The sequence below is a fragment of the Marmota flaviventris genome, chromosome 10 (assembly GCF_047511675.1).
Source record: "Marmota flaviventris isolate mMarFla1 chromosome 10, mMarFla1.hap1, whole genome shotgun sequence".
Taxonomy (NCBI): domain Eukaryota; kingdom Metazoa; phylum Chordata; class Mammalia; order Rodentia; family Sciuridae; genus Marmota; species Marmota flaviventris.
Window position 1 is genome coordinate 111,187,362 of NC_092507.1, and position 18,324 is coordinate 111,205,685.

The 18,324-nt window shown below is 37.4% G+C and overlaps 1 protein-coding gene across 1 annotated transcript; it reads left to right on the plus strand.

The window, feature by feature from the left end:
• Positions 1-1,156: 1,156 nt before the first annotated feature.
• Positions 1,157-2,089, plus strand: LOC139707411 (vomeronasal type-1 receptor 90-like). The gene has a single exon (XM_071618645.1). It carries the CDS (start codon positions 1,157-1,159, stop codon positions 2,087-2,089), a length of 933 nt encoding a protein of 310 aa, XP_071474746.1.
• Positions 2,090-18,324: the final 16,235 nt, after the last annotated feature.

The window sequence follows — 18,324 nt, forward strand, 5'->3', positions numbered from 1 at the left end:
GACTAAGTTCAACTTCTTGTACTTTAATGAAAACTTTACAATGGAATGACTCAGAATCACTTTCAGTGTGACTTTAATTACCACCCTGATTCCAGATGACTGAGTAGAAAAAAATAGAATATATTTCTAATAATAATTGATAACTGGACATGGAACACTTAGGACAATTATTCTGGTGATAATAATAATATGTATATAAGAATATATAGGTACACTGGTGATTCAAAAACTGTCTTAAAATATCACCAAAGAATTTTCTACAGATAGTGAGAAAATGTTCCAAAATTATGGAACTCTTTTGAGGCAGCAACAGAGGTAGTTATTATTAAAAAACTGAAATGTCCTTCCAGTCATCTGTGAGGAATCGCATAATTAAAAATAATGGTCAATATTTCTTAATGTAATTATATGTTAAAAACACATCCACATTTGGTACTTCACCCTCTTGCACACACAATAGCTCTTGAGTTCAGGTAATATGCCTGCCCATATTTATTGGTGAGATGATAAGAATTAAGCATCAGAGACTGCTCAAGATCACACTTGAAATAAATGGTAGATATTATATGCATATTCAAACGACATGTCTTACAGTGTGTAGTTTTTAATGTTGGCTTGGTTAATGTATTAAAGATATTAGGTCTGATAATAAACCAGACTAAAGACAAAACTCCAATCATATAACTAGGTATACAACTACTCCATCAAGATTCATTTCTTGAGAGAGTTGGAATTCTCTATTATTATGCAAGCCTTCCATTTAAATGCATCGGTAATTGTACAATTTTCAATATGTACTTGAGGCTGAAATGAGAAGATAGAAACCAATTAAGGCACTATGCCAAAAACTTCAAGATGATATTATAAACTAGAACTATTTTCAGTAGCACATTATAATTCTGAATGCACAGGAAAGATGACAGCCCCCAAATCATTACACAATCCAGACATGATTTGGTAATAACAGGAAAATGGCACCCGGAGAGTGTCAGAGAGACTTGAATGCTGAAGTGAGAAAAGACTGTGTTGGGGTGAATCCACACATGTCCTGATGGTAACAGGAGAGGCTGAGATTAATGGGTGTTATACTATTCAAAATAAAGTCTTTTCTTCATTTTCTCCTAAGATATATACTATGTGATTCATTGCTCAAAAGATGAAAATCACCAACAAACTCTATGATTATATTGGCATAAGAAATGCATTTTTCTCCGAAGTTGGCCTTGGGATCTCAGCCAACTCCATCCTCCTTCTCTTCCACATCTTCACATTCCTCCTCCAGCACAGGCTCAAGCCCACTGACCTGATCATTGGTCTCTTGGCCCTAGTCCACATAGGGATGATGACAATTTTGGGGTACATAGCTACAGATGTTGCTCTTTCTCAGGATTTTTGGGATGACATCAAGTGTAAATCAGTCATTTATGTGCACAGGTTTCTGAGGGGCTTCTCCATTTGTGCCACCTGCCTGCTGAGTGTCCTCCAGGCCATCACCCTCAGCCCCAGAAGCTCCTGCTTGGCCAAGTTCAAACATAAATCCCCACAGCAGACCCTGTGTGTCCTTGTTTTCCTGTGGGCCTTCTACATGTCCTTCAGTGCTCACTTCTCCTTGTCCTCTAATGCCATTCCCAATGTGACCTCAAATGTCATTGTGTTTATTACTGAACCTTGCAAAATTGTTCAAATGAGTTACTTCTTCAGGCATTTATTTTCTGTATTAGGTGTATTCCGGGATGTCTTTCTCATAGGGTTAATGGCCCTCTCGAGTGGGTACATGGTGGCCCTCCTGTGCAGGCATAGGAGGCACATCCAGCACCTTCACAACACCAGGCTTTCTCCAAAGGCATCCCCCGTGCAGAGGGCCACCTGGACCATCCTTCTGCTCATGAGTTTATTTGTGTTCATGTACTGTTTGGACAGCATCTTCTCCTCCTCAAGAACTACGGGGAACAATGACCCAGTTTATTATTATATCCATATGATGGTGGCCAATGGCTATGCCACAACCAGTCCTATGCTGCTGATCTGCACTGAAAAACAAATCATTAACTTTTTGAAATCTTTGTGGGTGAAGATAGCGCATACTTAACTAGTGATGATAGATAAGTTTTCCTAATATGCCAATAAACTGGCTTATGAACAGTAAATTATAGCCTAGAATATATGCCCTCTAGAGGAAGTTAATATGGATTTATGCATGTTTGGTTAAATCTGTTACTTTAAAACAAGGGAATAACAAATTTATAGAAATGTCAATTCTTTACTTTTTGAGTTAACACAAGGGCCCAACATATCTGCTTGGTGTCAGCAAGTGATTGTTATGAAGTGGGACCTTCATGGCTTGGGTGAGTCATTGAAAACACATTGACAGTGTACAGCAGGTTTTAATAAGTGCTTAAGTGAGCTGTATTCTTCCCAATAAATATTGACATATTTATTGTCACAAATTACCCCTGATTCATCAATTCTCCTCTTATTGATCTTTTAAAAAGAACTGAATGTAAGGACTCAAGTTACTGTATGTACACTAGTGCTCAAAGTAGCATTATTAATGGTAGCCCACATCAGAAATGCCTCAATGCCCAAAAGCATATGAATGTAAAAGCAAAACATGTCCTTGGCATACCATGGAATATTATTCAGCTGGAAACAAAAATAAATAAATTCTTGAGGGAATAAATCTGATCTGCACTCTTAGAAAGGATCAAAATATTCAACCAGAGAATGGGATCAAAATTGTTTTAGGTTGCAACCCAGGTATGTATAATATGTCAAAATACTACCAACTGTCATGTAAATGCAAAACAAACAAATAAAACAAAGCTGTTGGAATTAACAAAAAACAGGATAAAGTGGTAAATTTCTTGTTACGTGCATCTTACCATAACAAAAAATGGCCCTTGACTTTCTTTATGTTAAGAGAAACATGCCTAGTTCTGAAGGACAAGCAGCACATGTTCCCACTCTTTTGTAGAAAACAGTAAGCAAATCTAGTAGAACAGAACGGAATGGTGGTCAACATGGAATGGGAAGAGCAGGCAAAAGACACATGGAATGAGTTCAGTGAGGGGCACCAAAAACAGAATGGAGGAATCACTTCTGGTACTTCTCTGACCCAGGAGCGGAACTATTATTTAAAACAACCTAAATTGTGTTTTAAAATAAAATTCCCAATATTAAAAACCATTATCAGCTGAAAAGATTAAAATCCTTATTACTATGATCTGATTACTACAATTTATATACATATACTGACTTACCATATTGTACTCCATAAAAATACATATGTAAAAATATGTTTTTAAAATGAGGTTTCCAGTAACCTTATAAACTACTGTGAAAAAATTCTCTAAAATAAAAAGAATTTTACATGCTGTGATTCTAAAGATGCCAAAATATATTTTTTAGAATATTCTAACACCTTTATGGCATTTTAGTGAATCAGATCCAAAACTTTATCTTTCTTAATATTTTTAGTTGTATATGGAGACATTTTCTTTATTTCATTTATTTACTTTTATGTAGTGCTGAGGATCAAACTCAGTGCCTCACATGTGCTAGGCAAATGCTCTACCACTGAGCCATAACAACAGACCACAAATCTTTTTTTCATTTTTTATTTGTTTTGGCCAAGGATTGAACCCAGCAGTGATTAACCACTGAGCCACATCCCCAGGCATTTTTATTTTTTTATTTTGAAACAAGTTGCTTAGTACCTTGCAAAACTAGACTGGCCTCAAAATTGTAGTTCTCTTGCCTCAACCTCCCACGTAGCTGGGATTACAGGTATGCACCACCTTGAAATTTATCCAAAGATAGAGGAAGAGGAGCTCTTGTTATGAATTCAGTTAAGCAGCACTCTGTGTTCTGCAGTCTTTCAAGGGTATGCTGCCTTAGGTGGCAACAGTTTCTTTATTTTCTGAGTAACAGGTTTTACATGAAGTCAAAATGTCAAATACAAATTGTAGAGAAACACAGGGAAAATTACTGGCCTTGATAACGTGTCATGGAAATTATGGATTTGAAATATTGTTTTAATCAGAAAAAAGGAAAAAAATCAGAATTGTTTTTCTAAATAGATGTATTTTATGCCTCTGAATATTTCAAAAGATGAACTGTAGGAAATGTTGCAGTGTTATATTTTACTGTCTCATATTGTCATTATTCCTATCTGGTAATTTTGGCTTTAAAATTATGACCTAAGAAGCAACTGAAAATTGAGGACTGGTTCAGGTAACTTGTGAAAATGCTGCGCATGTATATCTCCTAAATAATAAAATATTCAAAATGCACAATAACTAATGCCTTAGTTAACAACATGTCCAACAAATTAAAATGATGGTCTTCTGTGCCACAGGACTTGCAGACAATGACAAATGGAGAAGAAGAAATGAAACATGAAAAGACCCTTCACAAAATAAGCTCTAGAGACAGCAGGAAGGTGTCTGAAAAGATGCTCAACAATACATGTCTCTGGAAAATAAAATAAAATTACAAGATCCCAATAAGCACTCAGAATGGCACACACTCACACAAAACAATAGTAACAAATACTGCTTGGTGGGATACCACAGTAAGAACACTTTATTGTTGCTAGGATGCCACACACAGTCTCTGGGCAGGAGTGTTGTGGTTTTCTTTTCCCATAATAAAGTTGCCATATGATCCATGAATCACACTTCCAAATTCTACCCACATTATTTGTAAACTGATGCCCACAGAAATGGTGTGTGTTACTGAAGGCTGCACCTTGTCCCTCATGCCAATTGAACAAGAATGACATGGTTTTGACAAAAAGGAAAAGCAGGTACATTATTGCTTTGCTATCAATGAAGAAGCACAGGGGGCTCCAGTCCCAGAGGATGTGATTCTGCTCATCACAGGGAACAGAGTTTTTTTTTTTTTTTTTTTTTTTTTTTTTTGTTTTGGGGGGTATTGGGAACTGGACTCAGGAGCCCTTGACCACTGATCCCCATCCCTAGCCTTGTTTTATATTTTATTTAGAGACAGGGTCTCACTGAGTTGCTTAGGGCCTCACTTTGGCTGAGGCTGACTTTGAACTCTTGATCCTCCTGCCTCAGCCTCCTGAGACAAGGGGATTACAGGCATGAGCCACTGTGCCCAGCAGGGCAAGGTTTTTTAAAAAGCCTTTCAAAGGCTGCATGTCAAGAAGTCCCTCTATAGGAATTTAATTCACTTGTTAATTTGGGAGGCAGCAGTTCCTTAGGTCTTTTGGTGCCATCCCTGAAGTCTAATTCCTTGGTTGCTGTGGTGGGTATGTGCTCAAAGGTGTCTGGTCTAGGATAGGTAAAGATGATCTTGTTCCCCCCTGACAGGTTGCAGAGGATGAAAGAAAAAAGAAAAAAAGAAAACCTGTCTATTTTAAAAGAAGCCTCATTGACAAAGCAGCAAAGCATGAGGTGGACAACTTGTACATATGCAAGTGTGGACAGCAGCTTCCTTCACTATCACTGTACACTGGAAGGAATACACACATTCTTTTGCAAATTTATAGAGAAGAAAATATACTTTTATAAAATTTCTATTAAACAAAAATAGTAGCCTTTTCATTAGCTCAACAATGGAAATGAAACTTAAATGAATTTTACTAAATAAAAGAAATCAGGATGCAAAGGATACTTCTTTCATTCCATTTAAATCCCATTCCTGAGGAGACAATAGAGACCAGACCTCAGAGGACTGGTTTTCAGGATTAGACAAAAGAGAAGCCCTTGGGTAACAAGTGGATGTGGCCTGGCACACTGTGCCTCCTGTCCCAACTGCTCAGGAAGCTGAGACAGGACAATAAGCCCACAAGTGTGAGACCAGGGTGGGCATCATAGCAAGATGGTCTCATAAACAAATGAACAAAAAAAAAAAAAAAAAAAACAGAAACAACAACAGCAAACCAAACAATACCAAGGTCACTTTTAAGGTGAAGAGACTTTTCTGTATTGAACGCATAAAATGGATGCCTGCTATTGTTCAAAACCATGAATTCTTTTTACAAAGACTGAACTCTAATGTGGGTAAATTAAAAGAAAGACTTTAAGAAGGAAGTGAACTGAGAAATTTTGTTAAATGCATTCTATCCTCAGCACCACATAAAAATAAAGGGATTGTATTCATTTAAAAAAAATGGTTATACCAATTTTACGTACCATTTAACTTCTGCTGGATCTCTAACTTGCCTAGCCTTATATTTAAAATGTGTTTTCTGATGAATTTTGTGATTGTGGCATTGCTGGCTAGGAAGTTTCTGTGCCAAAGGTACAGAATGTCTGGCTGCTGGGGAACTTCCATGTAAAAGACACAGGATGCCTGGCTGCTGTAGCAGTGTTCTTTAAGAGGGTTTTGACCTTGATCTTAGGCACATAACTTCTGGAAAAAAGGAACTTGCTTGTTTGGTAATTACAATGTCTCACCAAGCCCTGGAGCTCTTGGATCTGCCTGCCTAACAGTAACTTCAGACAATGAAATTTCTTGAGAACTGTATAAACCTAACATTGCATAATATAACTGTGAAATGTAGCTGTAAAATAAGCAACCTTATTGATATCCTAAACAATAATGTAGTTAAGGTACTAATGACCTAATGTAACCTGTTGATATAAATAAAGCTTAGCATCTGGCCTCTCAGTCAATCTGCCACTTTCCTGCCTTTACTCATTGTCTCTGTGTCACCCTTTATTATTGTTATTATTATTATTATTACTATTATTTCTTACACTACTCTAAGATTTCGTTTCACTCCAGTCAGAATGGCAGCTATTATAAAGACAAACAACAATAAGTGTTGATGAGGATGTGGGGGAAAAGGCAAACTTATACATTGCTGGTGGGACTGAAAATTGGTGCAGCCAATCTAGAAAGCAGTATGGAGATACCTTGGAAAACTGGGAATGGAAACTTTATCTGACCCAGCTATCCCACTCTTTGGTGTATACCCAAAGGAATTAAAAACAGCATCTACAGGGACACAGCCACATCAATGTTTATAGCAGCACAGTTCATAAAAGCTAAACTGTGTAACTAATTCAGATGTCCTTCAGTAGAAGAATGCATAAAGAAAAGGTGGTATATATACACAATGGAATATTATTAAGCATTGAAAGAAAATAAACTCATAGCATTTTCAAGTAAATGGATGGAGTTGGATAATATGATGATAAGTGAAGTTAGCCAATCCCCCCCCCAAAAAAAATGCTGAATGTCTTATATAAGGATGCTGATTCATAATGGGGATGGTGGGGGAGCATGGTAGGATTAGATAAGCTTTAGATAGGGCAAAGGGTTGGGAGGAGAAGGGAGTGGGCACATGGGTAGGAAAGATGATGAAGTGAGATGGACATCATCACCCTAAGTATAGGTAAGAAAACACACACACATACACACACACACACACACACATAATAAAACAATGATCCATTCTTCTTTGTAACTCCAAGTTTTCCCCAAGAACCTCCTAGAACAATGGTCCACTCACACAATTCTTCTGCTCATCAGCTGCTTTGCCTTCCTGTGCTGTGCAGACTCAATCATGTCATTGTTCATAACTATGACATGGAGAAATGACCTCATCCTAGTGTGCATCCACATGCTGTGGGCAATGGCTATGGCACAATCTGTCCTTTGGTGCTGATCAGTGCAGACACTCAAATAATAAAGGTTTTGCAGTTTAAATGGAGAAACAAAATGAGCTTCTGACAAAACCCTAACCCTAACCCTAAGACAACTTTGCCCCTCTCATTAAGACAATTTTCTCTACTTTATAGTATTATCCTTCTGAATGAGAAACAATCAATATAATATATTCAATTTTATATCAGTAAAAGTAATCTATATCACTACTAAGGCCTTGTGTATAATTCTATCCTATATCTGCATGACAGTCTTGATTTATACCCGTGGATTTTTACAGTTTCTTGTTATTCTGTATCTCAGACTTTTATAATATGTATACTTTCTTTGTCCTGCATTTTATTTCTTAAAAATTCTCTAATGAAGTTCCACTTGAGATACATTGTTCCTTTTTTAAGTAGCTGTGCTGTAATTGCTCCACAGTCACAAGCAGGTATGTGGAGGACAGCTGTAGGCCAAGCCACTCAGTAGGTGAGGCAGCAGCTTTCAGGTCTGAGGCCACTCTGGGTACCTTGGTGAGACCCTGTCCCAAGGCAAAAACAAAAGGAAAAAAAGGCTGGTGATGCACTTGAGTGTTCAACCCTCTCCAGATTAATTTTCCTGTACAGATAATAATAATAATAATAATAATAATAATAATAATAATAATAATAAGGCATCAACATCTTTTTTCTGAACAAGATAACCTCTATGGCAAGTGAGAAGCTTGTGTGTTCTTTCTCCCTATCCACTCATCATTATCTTCAATGCATGCTCATTAATTTCTTCAATTTCCACTTATTTTGTATCTCAGACCCTTATTCTGGGCTTGTTTTATTTCTTCCTGCATTATCTTTCTTGAGAATTTTTTATTTCTTGAGAATTTGTTTTTATGTGTACCATTAAAACCAAGTAATGCTGATACATCTACAACATTGATCAATCTCAAAAATATTAAACTAAGTAAACAAAACCAGAAAGAGAAAACCATATATGGTACAATTCCATTCATGTGAAGTATCAGCAGTTAATTAGTAAACTCACAGATGGAAAGGGATGTGGTGGTCACAAGGGCTGAAAGGATGGTGGGGAGAGTTTTATTAATGATTCATGGTTTTCTTTTGTAGTCAATAAAAGATTAGAAAGAAAATATAGGTGGTGATTACACAGAAATATTGGGATGGTCACTAAGTTTTAAAGGTAAAATTATCACTATTAGCAGAATTTCATCTTGAAAAAAACAAAACAAAACAAAACAAAATACAAATGTCACTAGAAGTTTACATTGTTGCTAGAGATACCATCTCTTGAAGAAAACAGCCACTGGGAAGCTATGGGCTCCCCCATGTCCTCTGGATCCCTCCTCAATCAAACCTTGAATGGTAATTCTGGCTTCCAGGAGTTTGGACCCTAGTATGTGTCAGGACCTATTCCAGGTTCTTTATATACTTTAATCCTTTCCTTTCTCCAAGGTCTTACAGCATACTTGGAGGAATCCTTATTTTATTTTATTTTACTTTTATTTTGTTACTGGGGATTTATCCAGGAGTGTTTAGCCACTGAGCCACATCTGCAGAAATTTTTATTTTTTATTTTTGAGATTTGGTCTTCCTAAGTTGTTTTAGCCTCAATAAGTTGATGAGGCCAAAATGGCGATATTACCAAAAGTTCTCTATAGGTTTAATGCAATGCCAATCAAAATCCCAATGGCATTTCTTGTAGAAATAGAGAAAGCAATCATGAAATTCATATGGAAAAATAAAAGACCCAGAATAGCAAAAACAATGCTAAGCAGGAAGTGTGAATCAGGCGGTATTGCGATACCAGACTTCAAACTATACTACAGAGCAATAGTAACAAAAACAGCATGGTACTGGTACCAAAACAGACGGGTGGACCAATGGTACAGAATAGAGGACACAGAAACCAATCCACAAAACTACAACTTTCTTATATTTGATAAAGGGGCTAAAAGCATGCAATGGAGGAAGGATAGCATCTTCAACAAATGGTGCTGGGAAAACTGGAAATCCATATGCAACAAAATGAAACTGAATCCCTTTCTCTCGCCATGCACAAAAGTTAATTCAAAATGGATCAAGGAGCTTGATATCAAATCAGAGACACGCCGTCTGATAGAAGAAAAAGTTGGCTACGATCTACATACTGTGGGGTCGGGTTCCAAATTCCTCAATAGGACACCCATAGCACAAAAGTTAATAACTAGAATCAACAAATGGGACTTACTCAAACTAAAAAGTTTTTTCTCAGCTAAAGAAACAATAAGAGAGGTAAATAGAGAGCCTACATCCTGGGAACAAATCTTTACTCCTCACACTTCAGATAGAGCCCTAATATCCAGAGTATACAAAGAACTCAAAAAATTAGACAATAAGAGAACAAACAACCCAATCAACAAATGGGCCAAGGACCTGAACAGACACTTCTCAGAGGAGGACATACAATCAATTAACAAGTACATGAAAAAATGCTCACCATCTCTAGCAGTCAGAGAAATGCAAATCAAAACCACCCTAAGATACCATCTCACTCCAGTAAGATTGGCAGCCATTATGAAGTCAAACAACAACAAGTGCTGGCAAGGATGTGGGGAAAAGGGTACACTTGTACATTGCTGGTGGGACTGCAAATTGGTGCAGCCAATTTGGAAAGCAGTATGGAGATTTCTTGGAAAGCTGGGAATGGAGCCACCATTTGACCCAGCTATTCCCCTTCTTGGTCTATTCCCTAAAGATCTAAAAAGAGCATGCTACAGGGACACTGCTACATCGATGTTCATAGCAGCTCAATTCACAATAGCAAGACTGTGGAACCAACCCAGATGCCCTTCAATAGATGAATGGATTAAAAAAATGTGGCATTTATACACAATGGAGTATTACTCTGCATTAAAAAATGTCAAAATCATAGAATTTGCAGGGAAATGGATGGCATTAGAGCAGATTATGCTAAGTGAAGCTAGCCAATCCCTAAAAAACAAATGCCAAATGTCTTCTTTGATATAAGGAGAGTAACTAAGAACAGAGTAGGGACGAAGAGCATGAGAAGAAGATTAACATTAAACAGAGATGAGAGGTGGGAGGGAAAGGGAGAGAAAAGGTAAATTGCATGGAAATGGAAGGAGAACCTCAGGGTTATACAAAAGAACATACAAGAGGAAATGAGGGGAAAGGGAAAAATAATACAAGGGGGAGAAATGAAGGTCAGTAGAGGGGGTAGAGAGGAAGAGGGGAGGGGAGGGGAGGGGAGGGGGGATAGTAGAGGATAGGAAAGGTAGCAGAACACGACAGTCACTAGTATGGCAATATGTAAATCAATGGATGTGTAATTGATGTGATTCTGCAATCTGTATATGGGCTAAAAATGGGAGTTCATAACCCACTTGAAGCAAAGTGTGAAAGATGATATATCAAGAACTATGTAATGTTTTGAACAACCAACAATAAAAAAAAAATAAAAAATAAGTTGATGAGGCTCACTTTAAACTTGTGATCCTCCTGCCTCAACCTCCCAGGCCACTGTGATTGCAGGTCTGAGCCACCACACCATGCAGAATCCTAATTTTACATATGATTAAATTAAGGCTGAGAGACAAACTGAATGTTTCAATGTCTCCCAACATGCAGATTAGAGATATGACTACTCATATGAATTCTAAATCAATCCTTTACATATGAGAATAAAAGGCCTATAAGTAGTTTTTTATTCTAAATGAACGAGGCAAAATGAAGGTATTTCACAGGGGCACCAGGAACCTGTTGACTGTGATGTCAGTGTTCACTGTCATGTTTGTGGCGATGTTTCATATAGACACTCATATAGACTCTCAAAACTCAATGCATTGTTCACTAATGTGTGTAGTTCATTGTGTATCAGTTTTACCTGAATAATTTTTTTAATTAATAAAAGATCTGAGCATTCAAATGAATAATGGGGATTTATAGATGCAAAAAAAGACAGGAAAAGATGCTCAATATTATGGGTCATAGTGAATTTCAATTAACACACTCATAAGTATGGCTAAAATTCAAAATTCTGACAATGCCAACTGCTGGTAAAGGCAGAGGACAAGAGGAGCACTCATCCATGGCTAGTGGGGTCAGAACACTGTGAAGCCCACCTGGGGAGAGAGTCTGGCAATTTATTATTAAGTTGTAGTCTAACCATATCTTTTTTGTGGGGAGAGGGTACTGGAGAATGAACTCAGGGGCACTCATCCAGTGAGCCACACCCCTAGCCCTTATCTTACTATATATCTAATGACCACATCCTAGGTGTTTGTCTAATCGAGTTGAAAGTGGATGTCCATACAAAATCCTGCATGCAAATGTGTGCAACTCCCTGGACTGGAGATGTGGCTCTGTGGTAGAGCACTTGTCCAGAGAGAATAAGGTCTCAGATTCCATCCCCAGCATCACACACATACACGCACACACACACAAAAAAAAATCTAATTTCTTTATTGATTATTGCCAAGAACAGGAAGCAACCAAGGTATACTTTAACAAATTTACATATTATTTGTCAAAAAATGGACACATCCATTAAGTGGACTGTGCTTTAGCCATGAGAGACTAATGGGCTGAGCAACATAGAAAGACCAGGAGGGGACTTAAGAGGCTAAACCACAGACAACAACAAGGTTAGTGGTTCCCTGGGATTCAGGGGGAATAGAAGAGGATGACAAGAAAAATACTGGGGCTTTTGGATGTGGAATGCGTAGTGTAAGACACTAAAGTGATGCCTATTTACAACTGTGCTTCTCCCAATAGTTAAAACAACTGCACAGTCAGGCAGGGTGAGCAGCCTGTAATCCCAGAGGCACGGGAGACAAAAAAACTAAAAGGGCAAAGACAGCCTCAGCAATTTCTTGAGGCCCTAATCAACTTAGCCAGACCCTGTCTTTAAAGAAAGTATAAGAAGGGCTGGGGATGTCATGCAGTGGTTAAGCACCCCTGAGTTTGATCCCCAGAATGAAGGAAATAAAGGAAGGGAAGGGAAGGGAAGGATGGGAGGAAGGAAGGAAGGGAGGGAGAGAGAGAGGGAGGGAGGGAAAAGAAACAACTGCACAATTAGGTTAATAAATACAAATAAATCTATACTGATATAATTATACAGTTTTGGTAATTATATCAAATGCATCAAAGAAGTGCAAGATATAAAAACTAGGAGAAACCATGTGTGGGGAGCAGGCACCCAGGCACAGGTCCAGGCTCATGGGTTTCATTATTCTGAGAACCTAAAACTGTTCTAAAAAACAAAGTTTATTAATTACAACAAACTGACCAAGCTTAGGGTTTTTCCATCTCAGCCAAACCCTAGTCCACAACTCCCTCTTGATGATCAGCATCTGTGTATTTGTACTGAGAATTAAGGAGTCATAGCAGCCCTGTCTTCCCTGGACTCTATTTCCTTGTGAGGTTTTGCTGGTTCTTTCCTCTCAGTTGCTCAACCAAGTCCATGTTCACAACTTTTATTTTCTTTACAAAGAAAAGTGAACAAAGGACTTCAGAAGGACACCAAAACAGTAGATGTACAGAATGTTCATATTTCTTTCTCTCAGACAACAGTGACTCTCTGTCCCTCTGTTCCATAATGTGTGATTCATAAGGAACATTTGCTCCCAAGTGACCTTCTTACACTAATAATTGAAAAGAAATTATCCGAGAAACTTTTTTTTTAAAGTCTGCCTCATTTCCACCAGGTGACCTTTAAACTGAGAGGACTGTCCATTTTACTAATGATCAAGGTTTGACAGGAATTCAAGATAATGGAGGGAAAGAGTTGTGCTCATACACATGAAAGGACAAATAAACAGTGGCTCCTGTATTAGAGCTGCTAGAAGCAGGGATTAGGGCCTGTGAATCAGTTCTCACCAGCTCAAGGTCCTCACTGTCCTCACAACTGTGTTTAGTAGAGGTGGACATAATCAGGGCCAGTCAGGAGCTTCCCTGACATTTCTTAGCAAGAGTTAACGGGAAAATGTTCTCATTTCGGGTGCTAGAATGACAAGGAAAGAGTTCCAGGTGACTGACCTTCAAGGTCCTCATGCTGTGACTAATCTGAAATCTGCCAAAGCTGAAGAAATTACCTCCAGACACAAGTGTGGCTCATGGGCCTCTCGGATGGGTTTTGACTTTAATGAAGGCAACATACTGCTGCATATTTTGCCTGGCTCAGGTGAGAGAGGTGGAGACAGGGACTACAATAGGGGACAATTTGAGGACCTATTAATGGCAGTAAAAATCACCAAAATGAAGAGAAAACTGGCATCTTCATTGAGGAGGCCTTTAACCTGTCTTCATGCCCAACCAGAGAAACTCCTCAGTCATGAATTCTCCCTTCCCTCATTTCCCTTCCTTCTTCCTACTTACCTCCCACCATGGCTCCCTTCCTGGGTTTCTTGCTAGGAGAAGATGTCCCACATCACTCTCCATATTTTCTTCTCAAGTTTAAGGCATTTAGAAATCAAAACTGCCTCTGAGGCATATTCATTGTATAGGGGTGTCATTACTCGGAGCTGACATATCTGAGAATGTAAATATGACATTAGTTATTTTTGTTTCGTCACTTTATTTGATTCCAGGCCAGGACTCTTTGGCATTGTAGAAGAGCCCTTCAACTTATTTGGTATGAATTCTATGCAAATAGTAACCAAGTGTATGATGACCTTGGAAAGTGAGAGCTACATGTAAAAAGTTTTCATCCAGATGATGCTTGTTTACCATTGCCTGATAATGGAAAAATGTATTTTTTTTCCCTCTGGGGACTCCCACCCTGCCTACTGCAAGACAGGTGCTGTCAGACTTCAGATGCAACATCAAGATTATCAGTCCACCGAGAGATGAGCTAAAGCTGTCCGTCCCATAAAACCTCATCTTGGAAGCCTCAGCTCTGTGGAAAGAGGAGGCAGAGGAGACTGCATTGTCGCCAGTGGAGTGATGCATTTTGAAGTCTGCCTCTTACTACTTCAAATCCAGGCACAGGTATTTATTTCTAATGTGCTACAGCACTTCTTTGAATTTGTAGTATGATTTATCTGAATTTTCATTCTATCATTTTAAAATTCATAATATTGTTATTATTTATAATATTACAAATATTATTATCTTACATGAGTGATTTTTTACCATAAAGACTCACAATTTATAATAATTTTAAAGGCCAGCAATTCCTAGTGTTTCATTATTTTCCAGAACTTAAAATGTCTCTAAACCTCATTTGATAATTTATAAGCTCACAGACTCACCTGCTAAAAATATTTCTAATATATCTTATTTTGAGTAGCAACTTCCAAAAAATGTGTAGTGGGTATTTACATGAAAAAAGACACTGTATTCTTTCAAATGTCCTTGGTACATTACATCAGAATTACTGTATTCTTTCAAATGTCTTTGGTACATTACATCAGAATTACTTTATCTTCCTCTTTTTTGCACATAGATATTTACTGTAGGTGCATTTATGCTTTTTAAATTGTCCTAAAGATGCAGGGAGACAGAAAAATAATAGAACAAACAAGTTTATAATAAAATAAAACATACTATACTATGCTACATATAGTAATACTATACTAAGGGTTGGCATATTGAAAAATTTCTAGAATTTTTCTTTTCTCCCAGCTGTTCTATGAGCTGTAGTTATTCTTTACTAATGATAATCATTAACAAAGTGAATAGAATTTGAGAAAATTTTCAATCAGCAGAATGAATTTTGCATAACTTTCCTATGCATATATACAGGAACAAACCAGTGAATCTTAACATCAAGTACATCCACAAGAATGGGTTTCTAATAGAATAAGCTATATTCCATGCTTCTATAATTATATCAAAATGGATTCTACTGTCATGTATATAACTAAAATGAACCAATAATAAAAAATTTTTACTTATATTAAATACATTAATGCATCTAGAATTAAAATGACAAATTCCTTTGTCATAATTGCACTGAATTTCTTGCAGTAAAGAGAGCAGTTTACAATAATTTACAGAAAATGTCTTTTATCTTTCAAGACAATTTTTTTTTCTCTTCTAAAATATTTTCCACCAATCCTCCCACCCAAATCTTGACTAATCATATTCTGAATTGAAAAATTCCTTCACAAAACACTTTCTAATTAGTTTTGTTCCAGTCACTGAATTACTGCAGACTTCACATTTGCGTGTTCATTAAAGTAAATTAAGCAAAATCTTCAGCAATTCGTGATTTAGAAGAAGGAAATGGTGACTGGATCATAATAGTGGAGACTGTTTACATCCTGGTTTGCCCATATCTAAATATGGCCACTGACAGGAGCATGACTTAAATTTGGAAACTTGTTGATATTTCATGAAGGAGACAAAAGGCCTGGTGTTTCAGGGCCTGAGTGAATATGCTGTAAGAGGAGCCATATAAGGAATGCTCTATAAGGAATATTCCAGAAGACTTCTAGCTGTTCTTAACCTTGTTCGTGGGGGCAGTCCTTTATTCTTTTTGATGATGGGTATTCTAACTGCAGTGTGACAGGCTGAATTGACAGGTCCTGATACCTAAGCATTGGCTATAGGTTTACCTTGAAGTTGAAACTTTCACTGCATTTAATATGAGTGTGTATGTAATCTACTCCCTTGGGTACCTCCTGAGAGGTTAAAAAACTGGTTATTTTCTAGGTTAAAGTCATTTTGCTGCTTTCTGCACAAATAGCCCTAGGCTTCCCACTGGGTCTCCAGGTCAGGTGAGACTGGTTTTGTGACAGCACTCCTCCTGTTCTCTCCTCTCCTAACCTTGCAATGCTATCTTCTGTTCTACTTTAGAAAAAACACAAATAACTTTTAGAGTAAATATACCAACAGCCAAAATTAGTGTGAACTCTTCTTTTCTTTGGAGTCAGCTTTTTTTTAAGATTTTTTTTTCATGATAGTTGGATATAATAACTTTATTTTACTTATTTATTTTTATGTGATGCTGAAGATCAAACCCAGTGTCTTGCACATGCTAGGCAAGCACTCTCTTGCTAATCACAACCCCAGCCCTGAATTCAGCTTTTTAATTAAAAGTATCTGAAGAGCCTCATCCTGATGCTATTTTATTGGGACACTCCAAGATGGTCGCTTTGCCTTGCCATGACTGAAACTCTTGTGTTTCTGTATTAATGTTTATGTGTTTTGCCTGTATTTCATAAGCATTATGTCAAGAATATGGAATCTCAATAACTCTGCCTTCCTTTAGAAAGTTATTTGGATAAAATTTGAGAGTATTATAAAAATTACATTATGTATTCCATCATTCTCACTGCTCATATGGAGACTCTGGAAAGACTTATAACTACTTTCACAATGTTGCACAGATCAAAAACTTTATCTCCTGAGATTAAAGATTAGTGAGATTGAGTGAGATGCCAGAATTAGAGTCATGGTCCTGCTATTCAATGTGCGATTCACCATGTACATCTGAAAAATCAAGTGGAAGACAAATAATGTCAGTTCCCACTTCTAAGCAACTAAACTTCTCTTAGTACCTGACTGAATAATTTGTACAGGACTTTCCTAGTAAGGCATCCCCCATTACTATTGAGATAGCAGGGCTATTTTCTCTAATACAAAAGACTTATGAGAATGAAAACATACTGTGGTATTACTTACCAGAGATAAGAACTGTGAAGGACACCCCACCAGCTGTGTCCCTGTTTTCCTGGAAGAGATATGGAACGTGAAAACATCTATATTTATTGCATGTAGTAATTTGAAAGTTTGAAGAAATAACTGTACAATACTAACAGAATCCAAGGATCAAAGTTTGCCAAAGAAAACCAATCATGCATAGGCATTTCTTAAATATGGTAGGAAATCCTTAATATATCACATTTACACTCCACACTAAGATTAGAGACAAAAAGTTATGAACAGTATTACAGTGCTTCATATGTGTCAGACACCTATCTAATTACACACTCCAAAAATGCTATAAGGAAAGTGTAAGCTGATTGCCATTTGCCCATGAAAGCAATTGAAACCTATGTGAAGTGAAAGCGTTCCCCCAGCTAATAAATGCTAGGACTTCAGATGAATAAAGATCATGGGAGAAGAGGACAGAAATTACTAAATCCCTTAAAATTCTGCACTTGAATAAAGAAACCATGGGAGCAGGCTTGTTGGTATTATTTTTCCTGAAGGATTCTGATTTCTGCTTATCCAAACTTTATATCCACAGCTTATGGTAAATAAATTTTATGTAAGCCACAGTGTTTCCGATATGGCACATGCAAGCCAGAGAAGGCAGCATCTTCACATAGAGAAAGCTGCAGGGAAGATTGAAAAGCAAACAAAAGCTCACCATTAAATAACATGATTTATGCTACATCAGAAAACATGGTGTGTACAGGCTCAAAGAGTGGGGTGAAATCTCAGCACTTCCAAGTGATGAATGGGAGGTATGCAAAATCGTTCTTCAGAACAATGCATGATGCTTAAGGTGAAATTTATTCTTTACTTATTTTTTACTTACTTTTTCTTTTCTCTTTCAGTGATTTGCATGGAACCAGGGCTTTATTCATACTAAGCCAGCACTCTACCACGGAGCCACCACCAACCATTGATTTGAAATTAACATTAGGACTAAGAGCCTACCCTACTCACAAAGATTTTTGTTGTTTGTTAGATGATAATTCTAGAGATTGTAAGGGAAGGTAGAACTGGAAGC